Genomic DNA, 13,717 nt, shown 5'->3' on the forward strand with positions numbered 1-13,717 from the left:
CACTGAAGGTTGGCAGTTTTGCTGCAGACTACTTCCAATTCTCAGTAATTAGGACTGAGAAAGATAYGTTTAAATCAGAGCACCACTGTAGATCATGATACTGCTCTTACAAAACACTCTGCAGAAACGTGCATGCCTAGGGGATACCATTCCCWTTCTCCCCTTTCTGAAATGATCCGAGAGCTGCCGTCACTTTTCCATTCCCCAAAACAAAGGGCCGGCCTGTCAGAAACAGGTTCTGAGACTACCCTTATGTTGGAGGAGAGGGCTCTGCAGTCACTTGGTTTTGTCCTCTCTGTTACTGGAATATGACAGATGTCAAGTTCTGCATAACTTTCAGGCAGGAGATTTGTGTTAAATTATTCAATGATTTATATCTATAAGTTCCAAAAACTGATTTGTCAAACATCTTCAAAGGTGGGAGGAAGCAAAGAAATTACATCCCTTCTAGTCAAAAGGCCCTACATGCCAAATTTATACAAACAGTACTTCACTTTTTTTTTCCCTTCAAAGTAGCGCTTCTGAACCTAAAATGGTTCAGCGTGATACTCAGGAGCAGAGAAAAGCAGCGGATGGCCCATTCGGCAGAGCTAAGACATCACCAGCAGCAGCCAAGAGGACCGCTTCCATATTCAGCAAAGGCATTAAAAAAATCTCTTTGTGAAGTTATTAACATTTTACAGTTTCGGTGCCTAAAAGGTCATTCTATTTTAAGAGATGCTGAAATTACAGTTTCTGAAGTGACTGACAAATGAAGGTATTTAACCTTCCTAAACACAAAGACGCTTTCCATTCATGCGGCTATGTTAATTATCCAAATTAGCTGATTTAGCTATATTCTATAATAACCACCACATAAATGCTGGACAATTGCTACTCCTTTTACCTGTATACACATATTACAGCATTTGTAACAATACTGCAATGTGATCTGTACAACTAAAGATTAGAGCAAAATTTTCTAACTTACACAAATTTACAGTAGAAATTATAACTCTTAGTTTGAAATAAATTGATTCAAGACATCTGAAATAGCTATTTCCATCTTTAAATATACGGAAAAGGTTCCAACTATTTAATGAGTCAGAACTATACCAACTTTCCTAGCAGATTTAAGTAGAAAATAAAAGCATTTAGCTATAAGAGCTGTTCTGTAGAACCAATTTCCAACTCTACAGATTCTTTCTGCGGTTTGATTTACCAATCCAGATTTAGAATTTCATGTAATGACTAACGCAACTTACAAAAAGTAATTTTCAATGATTTCACCAAAGTAGCTATAAAAGTGAACCCCCTCCCAAAAGTTAAAAACAAAAAAGTATTAATAGTAGTAATTACGGTTCTCCCATGAAAAGTATACCTTGCATCACTGCATTAGACACAAGTGTTAAAAAAGCTGTTTGCCTAGTGTCTTTAATTAAAATATTGCCTAAGTGGGTTTCTCATCGTTGGCCATTTTTAATGGCAGAAATAGAACATTACTCTTCACCTTCTGAAGACTGTCACAACTGTGTGCAATGCACATGTACAGCTGCAAAATCAAGTCAAGAACTGCAGAAGCACAAGTCAAAAATGCAAGACAGGGTTATATTTAATAATAATATAATAAGKGGTTATAATTTGAAATATTTCCTTTATTATTTTTAAAGGCTCAATTCACCTTGTTTTCTTTTAAATTACTTCTGCTTACATCTTYTACATTACCAAAGCTTAACCCTTCGTTCTGTGTTTAAGAAAGTGAGACGTAAAAGACAAAAGAGACACAACCGGAAAGAGATGGAAACGCCTTGGGAACCCAAACTGACCAAGAGCTTTCCAAGGGCACAATCTCAGCTCACACACACTCTGTGTCATGCTCAATGTTCACATCAACTTCAYGCACCTCAGTTGCACCTTGCTGTACTTCGGTCAGCATGAAGTGGCCCAGAGCAGCATGCTAAGATCAGTATCACAGTTACAAGAGCATCCTTGCCTATCACATCATACTGAAACTATTATTCCAAATACTCACAGTACTACCAAGGAATCAGCACCACGGATACCTTCACAGTACTATGAAGGTACCAGCTACCTTTGGGCTTCCCATTTCAGCAGCTCTTGGCTTTTCCAGGAGATTTTAAGAATAAAGACACTACAACAATTAACAGTTCCACGATGACCAACCCTTGCAGCTCAATCACTGGAGACAAAAAAAATCTCAAATTCATTGTGACCAAAAAAAAAAAAAAAAAAAAAAACCCGAACACATTGCAACATGTTAGCCACAGGGGGAGGAAAAAAAACTAAAGACTTGAAACAGTTACCGCAAAGGTTTGAGGTGCTTCAGGATCACAAGCTTGTAACAGGTCTCTCCATACTCTCAAGTTCCTTCAGCGCTCTCCCTCTCCCCCTCTCCCTCTCTCAACTTTTCCAACCCATCTTTCCGTTTCCCTCAAGAAACGGAAATCCTTCAGAAAGACTCTCAGGCTGCTGTTTACAAACTATGTAATCTCAAGGACAAGAAGCACTTGAAATTGGAAAAGAAAAAGAAAAGAAGAAGAAAAAAGAAAGAAARAGAAAAAAAGCAAAGGCAGTAACATGGGCCTGACTAACTAGCTTTAAACATTCCAGCAGATCAAAGTTCAAGAAACAGTGCTTTAGCATTTGTGTTGTATGACAGTAATTTAAAAAGAATAGTAAATACAGTTAAGTCAAACTTAGTTAGGATAAACTCTATGATCAACAGTTTAATATGCTGATTTGAGTAGCAAACATTGTCACCTGTACTTAAAGATACATTCACAACAGAAGAGTGTCTCATGTACACTACTCAGCTGGAGCTGAGGACAGCTGTAGTGTAGCACACCACTACAGTGGCTGTAGTGCACTACTCAACTCGCAGCAGAACCCACTTCACGCCTCATTCACTTGTTTCGCATCACCTGGATTTGGCAGGGAGGGAAAAAAAATAAAAAATAAATAAAAATAAATAAAAATAAATAAATAAATAAATAAATAAATAAATAAATAAAAGAAACGGCTGCATATTTAAGACTACTCTCAACCACGGCTCACTCGACCAGCTCCCCAGACCAAGCAGTGCAGGTACCGCAGGCAGCAGGRCCAAGCCCTCGGCGTCCTTAGACTCAGCACATACCAGGCTTGATAATTAGGCCCAAGTTGAATTGAGGTCAGTGKGTTGAAAACCCACAAACCTAACTACACTAGTCAAGTTTATACCTGCCCCCCAAAGAAACAGGTAGCGCTTTGAAAAAGCCTCTATCAACCTAAATAAAATCAAGGCTTAGGTGGATGAGTGTGCACAACTAGGACAGGTGGAAGAGGCTTCCTCACAGGACAGAAGGCAAAACACTAAATAACTAAATAACCACAGACAATTAGAACRAATTCAGGCAAGCTGAAAAAAGGAATAGGGTGTTAGTGAACCAACATTACTTTCCCTGAAGTACTGAATGAATGTGAAAAAAAAATACACATTCAGTTTAAAATAGGCTAAATTTCAAAAGGAAACCGATCCTTTCCATAGTAATTCAACTACATTAAACTGTTCCCTTCAAGGGAAATGTTTTATTCACAAGCTCAGAAACAACTACCTCCAAACCCTCTGCTAACTGGCTTTTTTTTCTAAAAAGTACTTTCCAGTAGCAGAGACAAACTGAATAAATTGACTAGATGAATACTTACTAGCCATAGAAACACAGAAACTTATACATATATAAATATATACACACACACACTATACATATATATAGAGAGAAAGTGAGAGAGCGTGTGCATATGTCTTTGATTCTAGCCAATTAATATAACAAAATATAGTTCCTAGGTTATAATGTTCCTATAAAACATTTACAGAAGAGGAAGGGAAAGATCTGAGCAGAAAGTTGCTTCCTCAGCTGACATTAACATACAATCTTCTCTCAAGAATGCCAGAGAAAGAATAAATAAAGGCCCAATGTGATGAGATGCAGGTGCAGGAAGGAACACTCCTGCTCTCCTRAACTATGGATAAAACTCAAATACAAGATGAACGCTATAAATGCAACATTACACAGAAGATTTTTCCTTRACAAGTCATACACACCTTAAAATTTATTAGTGAGAGTTAAGATGTTCAGAAACAGCTAAACCTAAAATATGTCAGGACTCTATGAAAAGAAATGTAGTTCATGTTGGTTCTTAACCGGCGCAGGGATTTTTATAGGGATGTACCATTTATAGAAAGACTTATTCTAACAGCACCAGCAGCGCTTTCAACACCGAGGATATGCAATCTGTTTTTTACCAAATTGTATGATTTAAGAAGAGATACAAAGAAAATACCAGAGTGATATTTAAMAGACACACAAAGCCGCTTCTAGCGGCGATGTGGGACACAGCCTCGCTGCCTTCTCGCCCGGGTGAAACGCGGAGCAAACACCATTAGGAAGCCTTGCATTTCCCTGACCTTTGCCGCGGAAGCCACGGAGCTCGGGCTGTTCTCTAACAAAAACGTACTGAGTGAGTTCGGCCAGGGCAGCTCCATGAATCTGAATGTACAAACAGTAATTCCTAAGGCTAGGAAGGTGCTACTAAGTTCCTAGGGAAAGTGCAGCTGCTAAGYGTTAAAGGTGTCTTGTCAGCCGAAAATTACCAACAGTTCCCCCCCGCCAGTTAAAACCAACTTGGTATTCCCAAGAGAAGAATTTTCTCTGCAGTTCCTCCGGCCTACAACAAGCATCCTGGACTTCTCAGCTAAAGACTTCATTCTTCAGGAGTCAACTTGATCTCTCTGGRGAAAATCGAAGATGTGTTCTGGACTTTGCACATGGAAGTGCCTCTACTGGAGATTCTGGTGCCTAAACAAGAGTTTAAACAGAGCTCTACCTTCAAAACTGCAAGTGAGAAAGAAACTGAGGCATCTAGCAGAGGTAAAGCTATTTAAGCTGTTTATTGCACTGAAAACAAATGTACTGACACACTCAAATACGAATCACAGAATTTGTTAATAGGAAAAGAACATGAGCAGCCCATCCCGTGAGTCACGTGCTGATATTAAAATATGTTCTAGTAGCAAGTATGATTTTAGACATTAGTAGTGTACTTATACACTTGCACTATTCCCACACTCTAGTTAAAGGCCACAAAATGTCAATTGAAAACAAAAGAAAAAAACCCTGCCAYGCAGCTCATTAGGCATAAATGAGCAACTATACCCAACACATTCACAAAATTTTGCTGGCATTCTCTCCTCTCAGGATAAAATCATTCCCTGCTTCGATAGACATTTGAAAGAACAGACTGAGCAAAAAAGTCCAGACAACCAACATCCACATTCCACAAATTTCTCTGCCCCACTACACCCATCTGCTTTCCATCACGGCTTCAACTAAGATATTTTCACATAACTTTTCAGTGCTGCTTARTCTTCTAAGAGTTATTTCAGAAAATGTTCAAGTAGAAGTATTGTGGGAAACACTTCAATGAAAGGAAGCACAGACAAAATGACAGAAGAGTTATAGTTGTAGGACACATCCAATTGTCAACACAGAATGCTAAAACATTCAAACACAAGAGGGAATTAAGATGACAGCTTTGATGAAATGAATTTGCTGKTGAAAGCCTAACTACAGAGATGGTTACTAAGCTTATGTGCCAGTGAGAGACCAGCCATTAGAAAAGGCACTGTACAAGTCGAAACAAGCATGACCCATGGGGGCTACCAGGTCTCAAGTTCTTCCCCAAGAAAGTTCATCTGGACACAAGTTTTGCCAGCTCACATTTATTCACTGAGTCATTTTGAGCAGGATTAATTTCTTCTAATTAAAGTCTTAGCTATTTCAYTTACAGGAGAAAAGGAAACAAAAACTAAAGAACACAGGTTCTTTAGGCACCTACAAATTGTCTAGCCCAGTTTTCTACACTACCATCCGGAGCGTCTGGGTTCCCCCTCACCACCCGCTTCCTCCTCCCGGGGCACAGAAGGCTCCCAGGTGCCCAGCATTAGCTGTCAGTGCGACACCAGGGAGCTTGTGCACTCGCAGGCTCGACCTGGAAAGTGACTGAAAAAGAACCCACGACTTTCCAGTAGAAGTGTCTCACACACAGACACAACATGCTGCACWCCACTAAGTTTAACACTAATGTGAATCCAAAGTTACTTACACGAGTATCACTGTARCAAACATGTATCCTAACAAATACATTCACCTTGCATACTGGTATAAGATGCTCTCAGCTTTATGAATTTACTCTGAAAAACAGTAGAGAAAACACTGTCCCTACCTGAATTAGATGCTATTATCTAGTCTGCCCCTTTTACATTTATCTTCCTTTTCTTTTTTCTTTCTTTCTTTTTTTTTCTTCCCAGAAAACAGAATTTTTGAAACAAGCCAAAGGCAAGAAATCRGAAAGAATGAAACTGAAGTATTAGTAAAATAAATGAGTAGATAATCATTTTTTAAAACTTAATTTACATTGCCAGCACACTCTGGCAAATAAACAGGCTTATTTCCCAACAAGATTATCATATGYGGCACCTATGCCCCCCAAGAAAAGTTCTCAACTGCAAATCAAAATTCAAAGGAAACTTATCTTTCAAAGGATGAAACGGGTAGTCCATAATGGAAGCATAGCTAATGGAAGGAAAGCAAGGAAAAGGAAGGAATAGCAAGGAAAAAAAAACAAGCAAACAAAAAAATCCCACAGCTTCATACAAAACCAGAGAAATTTCATACAGAGAGGCTCCATTTYGCCAACATGGAAACAAAAGGGATCTTTCTCATTCCAGCCATTCTCCTACCATGTGTAAATAAAGCTCATGAAACCTCTCACAAACCAGTTTCAACTCAGCTATCTTCATTTCTACTCCCACTACTTCTACCAGGATGCTGTTTCAAATATCTCATTCAGACTGAAAATTAGTACRTAAACTATTCCAGTTGCTTCACACTCATTTGTTCTTGCATCAGTAGCTGACCTTTTCACCACATATTGCCCCAACTCTGATGGTTACTTTCTGACCCAGTTTATTTAGTTTATTATTAATTATTTAAAAGTTTATTTACAGAAGAGAGTTATATTCCCTCTTTGCCTTCCTACTGCAAAGGTAAACAGAGCCAGCTTTTAAAGCCTCGTTTCTTAAGCCTGCTCACCACTAGAGAATGAAAATCCTAAGTAAACCAATCAGAACAATAAATAAGGAGGACGTTCTCATTTTCTTAATCCATATTAGGGATGCTCTTAAACTTCAATATTACARAATTGAAAAAAGATTTAAATATTTTGTCAGCAAGTTGCCCACAGTAAAACGAATCCCTGTGTTCATCATTGGGCTGCACTAATTAAGCAGTTTTAACTGAAATGGTCAGAAAGTCAGCACCAGCTGTTTATCACTGCTGCCCTCCGAGCTGCAGGGTGCTCCAAGGACCTGCTCCGTTAAGACGTGATAATTGCCGAGTTCTTCTCCTGGTCCCGAGGAGGCCCAGAAGGGCTCCAGCAGAGACCGCCGCATTAATCAGCATTAACAGGGCACTTAATAAAGCCTTGATTCTAATAAAAGAACGACGATTCAGTCCAACATTTGTAGGTGCAAATTCCAAGAATTGCTTAAATTGATATCAAAGTTTAGCCTCAGCTCTTTGGGGAAATTCAAGAAAATTAATCATTTATCTGAATGAGCATTACGYACAAATAACAGGGAGCTTGTAAAAGTTGGATTAAACTCATGGTGGATCTTTTTTATGCCTCATGATTAATTCAGGATTCTGTGCACAAAATTATGCTATTGTACTATTGAGTATCAACTATAACCAGGTAGCCCATATGCTTAAAATTGTAAATTAAAAATATTTACCAGAATAAGAGCTTATTAGTGAATCACAAAAGCTTAATGATGTTTATTTTTCTTTTTCTTATTAAAAGAAAAAAAGATATAGGTCTATATCTAAAAACAATCTCTGGTCATTTTTCTCCTAATAATCCTAAAGACTGCCTATTAGAAAAGAATGATGGTGACAGAGTTTTAACCTGATCTATTTGATACAAACTCTGACAGAGTACCCCTCCCACAGCATATCTGACTACAGTTACAGTCATTTTTAGATACAAAAGATTCATGTAACATTTTGCAATTACAACTGCTGTCAGTGAGCAGTTGTRCTCTATGTACTCTAAAACTATGAGCTTTACTAGTGAAAAATGAAATAAATAAAAACTGAACACAACAGTTGCTGTAGCCCATGGCATTTTCTAGTTGCTAACTACTTATGTAGATCGTGTAGGCATCACACTGAGTAGCTGAGCAGCACAGACCAGGGGGAGCGCACACAAAACACGGGGCTTCATCTCCATGAAGCTGGCATTGCAAAGTACCACTAGGGTCAATAACTGCCCAGAAAACACATTCATATCATAAGAACTTCCCCGAGATCTAAAAGCACCTAATAACCACCCAGCACAGTGGGGAGGAGTTTTACTGACTGCTGCCACCATGACCAAACTAACATCAAACTTGCAGCATTTTCCCTCTAGCACAGATTGTCTAAGCATTCGAAACATCCTGGATGGGTCAGTCTTAATTACTGCCTATCAAGCTTATTATTATTATTATCCACATTTAAAGCAGATAGCTAAAAATAACCTCAGAAATGACAGTCGGAGAAATGGGCTAGGCTAGTTGAAACCTCTTCTGGAGGCACGCAGAGAGCTAGCAGCAGCAAGACAACAGACAGACAACTACGCACAAACTCTTCCCTGCTTATTTGCACTACATCYGAGATGCAGCTGGCAGCCTAGGGCTAGGCTACTCAGCCATGCTTTTCTGGAAGAAAAGTTTACCAGTAAGTTCTATGAAACACAACATTTCTCTCCCTCTTCCCTCCCACTAAGCAAAACACTCTATCAAGTATCAAGTTCTGTACAATCTGCAACCGATAACTAAGGCAACCCTCCAGTAACAGCACACTGTCCACTTGCAAAGCAAAGACTGCARTCACCAGGCTGTTTTTTTGGAAAGTCATTAACTGAGACACAAACACATGCACAGCACAAAGGTACGCTCACCACTTCACTGAGTAATTAAGTAATAAGGACCTTGAGAGGAGAGAAAAAAAMCCCAAAACTCACAACACATACACACAGGGTAGCACACTCCTATGCAGAGCAGAGCAGTTACAAAGGTATAAGGTGGMCAATGCTAAAAATTTAAGATTGAAGAGTCTCAAAGCACGCTGCTACTGACCCTTAGGGACACACATTTCATAGGAAGCAGACTGTCCTGGTAACTGCTTCCACCACAAAACTCGCTCCACAGTGCCTCAATGCTGACAGCAATGCATAAGACAAATATGTTAAATAGTAATTGTTATCTTACATCTTTTGAATTATAATCCATACTGTTTTGAAATTTAACATAGACTTCTCCCATACATCATTTTCTTTACTACGTATCAAGCCACTGTGTGCTACATGCATTGCTTCCTAAAGAAATGGGCGAAGTCCACATGAAATATCCAACTGTATGTAATGAAACATACTGAACATGTACATGAAATTGACACTGAGGGAAGACCACAATGACACAAAGCAACGTTTAGGGACGAAAGGGATACTTACATCTGGATATTCTTTTACAGGCACATATAGTTTCTCTTGTAACTGTACAATAGGTCCCACAGCATCTGGTAATTCTGCACTTCTCTTCTCCGTACTACCATTTAACGTGTCGTTGTACATGTCTTTACGTACTCTGCTAATTTGTGTGGGGCAAAAAAAAAAAAAAAAAAAAAGAGATCAGATATACACAGGAACAGTTTAATACCTTACTCTTTCTAATATCTCCCAAATCTTAACATCATTTTCTTCCATTCTTCATGCACATCATGGTAATAAAAACAAAATACTTATTCTGTTTATTCCATTGTGGGACTACCATAAGCAGTTTTCCCTGTTTTCAAATTCGCTACCTACTCACGCAGTTTATGAAAATCCACTATTCAAGTAAATACTATCTGCAACTCCTTCAAACAGTCAAAAATTCTTCATGTGGTTTAAGAGGMACATAAAAATGCAGTTAATTTAAGTATAACAAAGTTGCTAGAAAGAAAAAAAAAACTGTACCTAATATTTAAAAAAACAAATGTATACCTGTACACACATACACGCACACACATTTGCTAGCTACAAGATCAACCATCTCGAAAGGCAACGCTGCATCTTTCAGCAATGAGACACCTGACAGCTCAAAGGAGCAGCTATYGACTGCACAAGGTAACAACCAAAGAGTAAATACTATTTTAATGATTGTCTCTACTCTCATAATRAAAAAAGCACAATCATGACACCAGAGAACTCAGCCAGTTTTACTGAATAGCATTTTGTGTGTGTAAGCATGTATATTTTACAATGTATGCATATACACAGAAATATTCACATATACACACACATCCCTCAATAATTTTAGGCCCTCTGTAACTAGAGGCAGGGCACTGACGAGCAGGCGTGCTAGGCACCAGCTCAGCTCCAGAAGGGACTACTGGCTACAGGGAGCTAGCATCAGTGCCAAACTTGAATTCTCTCACGTAGACCAAGCCCTAGGAGAACCAGCCCAGCTCTACATCAACTCAAATACATGGCTAAAATCCATGGCTGCGATTTGTCAGCCAAGACCTGATACTACACTGCAGATGAACTGCAGCAATAACCACGTGAAAGTGCATGATAAACTAATAAGCTTGTGTCTACTAGTCCCTAAAAAGTCAGCTATGACTGAGAGCAGTCTGGCTGCAACCAAGATCACTAGTCTGTCAATGCTCTGTTTATAAAGAAATAGGGACGAGCATGACCTAGACAGCTCAGTTTCACTCCATCTCTTTCCAATGCCCCCGCCTGACAAGCCTTGCCCAGCAGGGAAGCGGCCAGGGGCGCAGCGGTGCTTCCTCCCCGCGCACTGCGAGCTGCAGAGATGCCGAGAGCTGCTGAACCAACTGACAGAAGCCTTCTTGGAAAGCGCCTGTGGTTGTCAGCTTAGAAAGGTGCAAGTTGCACTTGCTACTAAATATGCTGACAGAATTGCAACAATGAAGCACAACTGCACAGGACTTCCCGGCAAGGAAAATGTTCACTTCCACCTTCCCACATTCACCCCTGGAATCATCCAGGAACTTTTTCCAGGGCTTCCAACATTACACGGGAGTGTTGCACACTCCTCTTCACATGTCAGACCCTACACACACACACACACACACACACACACGGGAAGTTGTTTGCCCCAAGCTGCAGAAAGTCTGCAGTAACCAAATAATTAACCATACAAGGAAGCATTAAAGAACAGATATCAATGCAAGCCAAGAAAATCAATCATACAAATTATGAAAACATAACTAAACATTAGTTAAAATAACTTCTACATAACTACTCAATTTGGAAGAAAATATGACATGGCTGGATCTAAACAACCTTCTAGCCTTCAGATTTTTAGTTCATAAAAACTAAAACCAAGATCACTCTATAGACTTTTTCTTTTTTTTTTTTTTTTTTTTTTTTTTTTGAGTCAAATTATCAAAGTTAAAAAAAAGAAAGAAAAAAAGAAAAAGACCTTTCTTACAGACCTTTTCCCCTAGTTCACAGATTTTCCTACTACTTTATTGTAAAGTAGTATAGAAATCCTCAGCAATACCAGGGAGTGCTATAAACAGAATTGCAAACACAGTTTCTACAAATTACCTTGCATTATGTAGTTTGAGATACTACCTATCTCTATATATGGATATGGATATCTCCACATATGCATCTCCAATGCCTGGAGAAGTTATAAACACAGTAATTAAATACAGATTAAATGATTCAAATCCAATATATAAGTGTAATATAAGAATGGACAAAGTTTTCTCTTCTTCAGCCAAAACCCATATCAAGACCTTTATTTCATTTCTAAAATGGAAGTATTTAAATTACCACTATAATAGGAAAAAAAGTTCAACAAAATGCTAAGTTATTATAAAAAACTCTCAATTTATTCCAACATACATGGAATATTACTTTAAAATAACATATTACTAAAGTTCCGAACACAAAACTTCACCATTTCCACAGACTTTGTCACCAAAGCATCAACTTAAAGTTTTATGAGAGCATGGGCTGTAAATTAAAAACAGAAACTAATTCAGTCATTTATTTAGACTTGTTAGAACTACTCTCGAAATGTGCAAAATTAAAATGAAACTGACATATATATATATATTAATCTGACCACAGCAAGTTACACAAATGAGAAGTCACTTTAAACTCCAGTAACAAGCAAGAGATGAAAAGATTCTCTTGACTCATAATCACTTTTCTTTTTTCTGCAAAATCATTTATAGTTGAGATTTCCATCCCCTGAAAAGCTGGTGGATAGGAAGGCCTCGGATTTGATGAATGAGTTTTTGAAACAGAACAGACTTGGCTTTCAGCTGTCTTCTTCCAGATCAGTCTAATGGCCTTATTCTGTATATTCAAGAAGTTGTTTCTCCAACGGGAACTGACATACACAGTTTATGTAGGCTATAGAATAATTTAGTCACTAACACCTGCTTAGAATGAAGAACACAGATTTTGGTCATCATGCAATGCGAAGAGAGGAAAAAAAAAAAAAGGACACAGAAACAAAACAAGACCCCACACTTTTCTTCCATGCTGACTGTTTCGGCAATTGGCACAAGTAAGTCGTCTAAACTGCAAGCAACATTTATATTGGCTTCAATATCTAAAGAAATTCCTTAGCACATCTTTTTGAACAAATATTATTATCYTTTGGTGGACTATTTCCCTTTCATTTCTTCAGTTTTTCCATTAACTTCCATTCTGCTCAAACATACGCTACGTACTCTGCTGAAGTCCTGAAACGTAAATAAGATACAGTCACTTTTATTTATATTTGGCAGCTACAAGAGTTGCATTAAGAGTTTCATTTTCCAATTGCATCAGTCTTATATAAACACTAATGCTAGATGTCTTGGATTTCATAGGAAAGTAGAATTGTTTTAATCTTTCCTTGAAATTCCTTGCAGATGTGTGCATTATCACTTACTTCTCCTGAAGCGCTTCCTACAGCTTCTTCTGAGCCCTGACACTTTATTACTTGTCGCTGTTGTGGCGGGCTAATAATGACACCTGGTYGAAATAATCTCACAGACCCRCTGTAATCCCTGACAACTACTCTCTGCACAGACACTTTTGTAGAGATTCCGGAAGAAAGATTCAGAAGTGCTAGATGAAATCAAAGGAGTGTTTTTCCTATTTATTTTTCAATTGCTCATTGGGTCTTCAAAAACTTTTATAGAACAGACTCCAGGAGCTTCTCCCTTCACATACCTTGCATTTAGAAGAACAGAAGGACTATTCCTTGAACTATAAAATATTTATGTCAAATCCCAAGCTTTAGCACTCACTCTTGCTCCTGCCGACTTCCCTATCTCTCCATACTATTAGCTTTAGCTATGGGCAAAGCACAACCCAGCTTCCTCCTCGCCTTGTGAGTCCAGTCTATCACCTTTGCACTTGCACAAATCTTCCACTCTGTTCCACTTCTGAGCCATCTCTTCCACTTGTTGGTCACTTCCAAATTCCACTGAAAGTTTTTCCACATCTTCAAGCTCTTTTTCCTTTTATGGCTAACAGCAGTTTTCTCATGCACCTGTTCTTACTTAATTGTATCTCTTCTCTCAATAGCCTTCTTTACGTCCATACAAAAGTACTGGTT

General features: G+C 38.5%; 1 protein-coding gene across 2 annotated transcripts in view; it reads right to left on the reverse strand.

The window, feature by feature from the left end:
- Positions 1-13,717, reverse strand: part of QKI (QKI, KH domain containing RNA binding) — a 137,039-nt gene that overhangs the window by 95,176 nt on the left and 28,146 nt on the right. For both annotated transcript variants that reach the window (XM_026044704.1, XM_026044705.1), the window contains exon 2: positions 9,592-9,734. In XM_026044704.1, coding sequence (XP_025900489.1) covers positions 9,592-9,734 — 143 coding nt within the window. The remainder of the gene's footprint in view (positions 1-9,591; positions 9,735-13,717) is intronic.

Source organism: Nothoprocta perdicaria, unplaced genomic scaffold, assembly GCF_003342845.1.
Source record: "Nothoprocta perdicaria isolate Ctin4 unplaced genomic scaffold, notPer1 scaffold_38, whole genome shotgun sequence".
NCBI classification, from domain to species: Eukaryota; Metazoa; Chordata; class Aves; order Tinamiformes; family Tinamidae; genus Nothoprocta; species Nothoprocta perdicaria.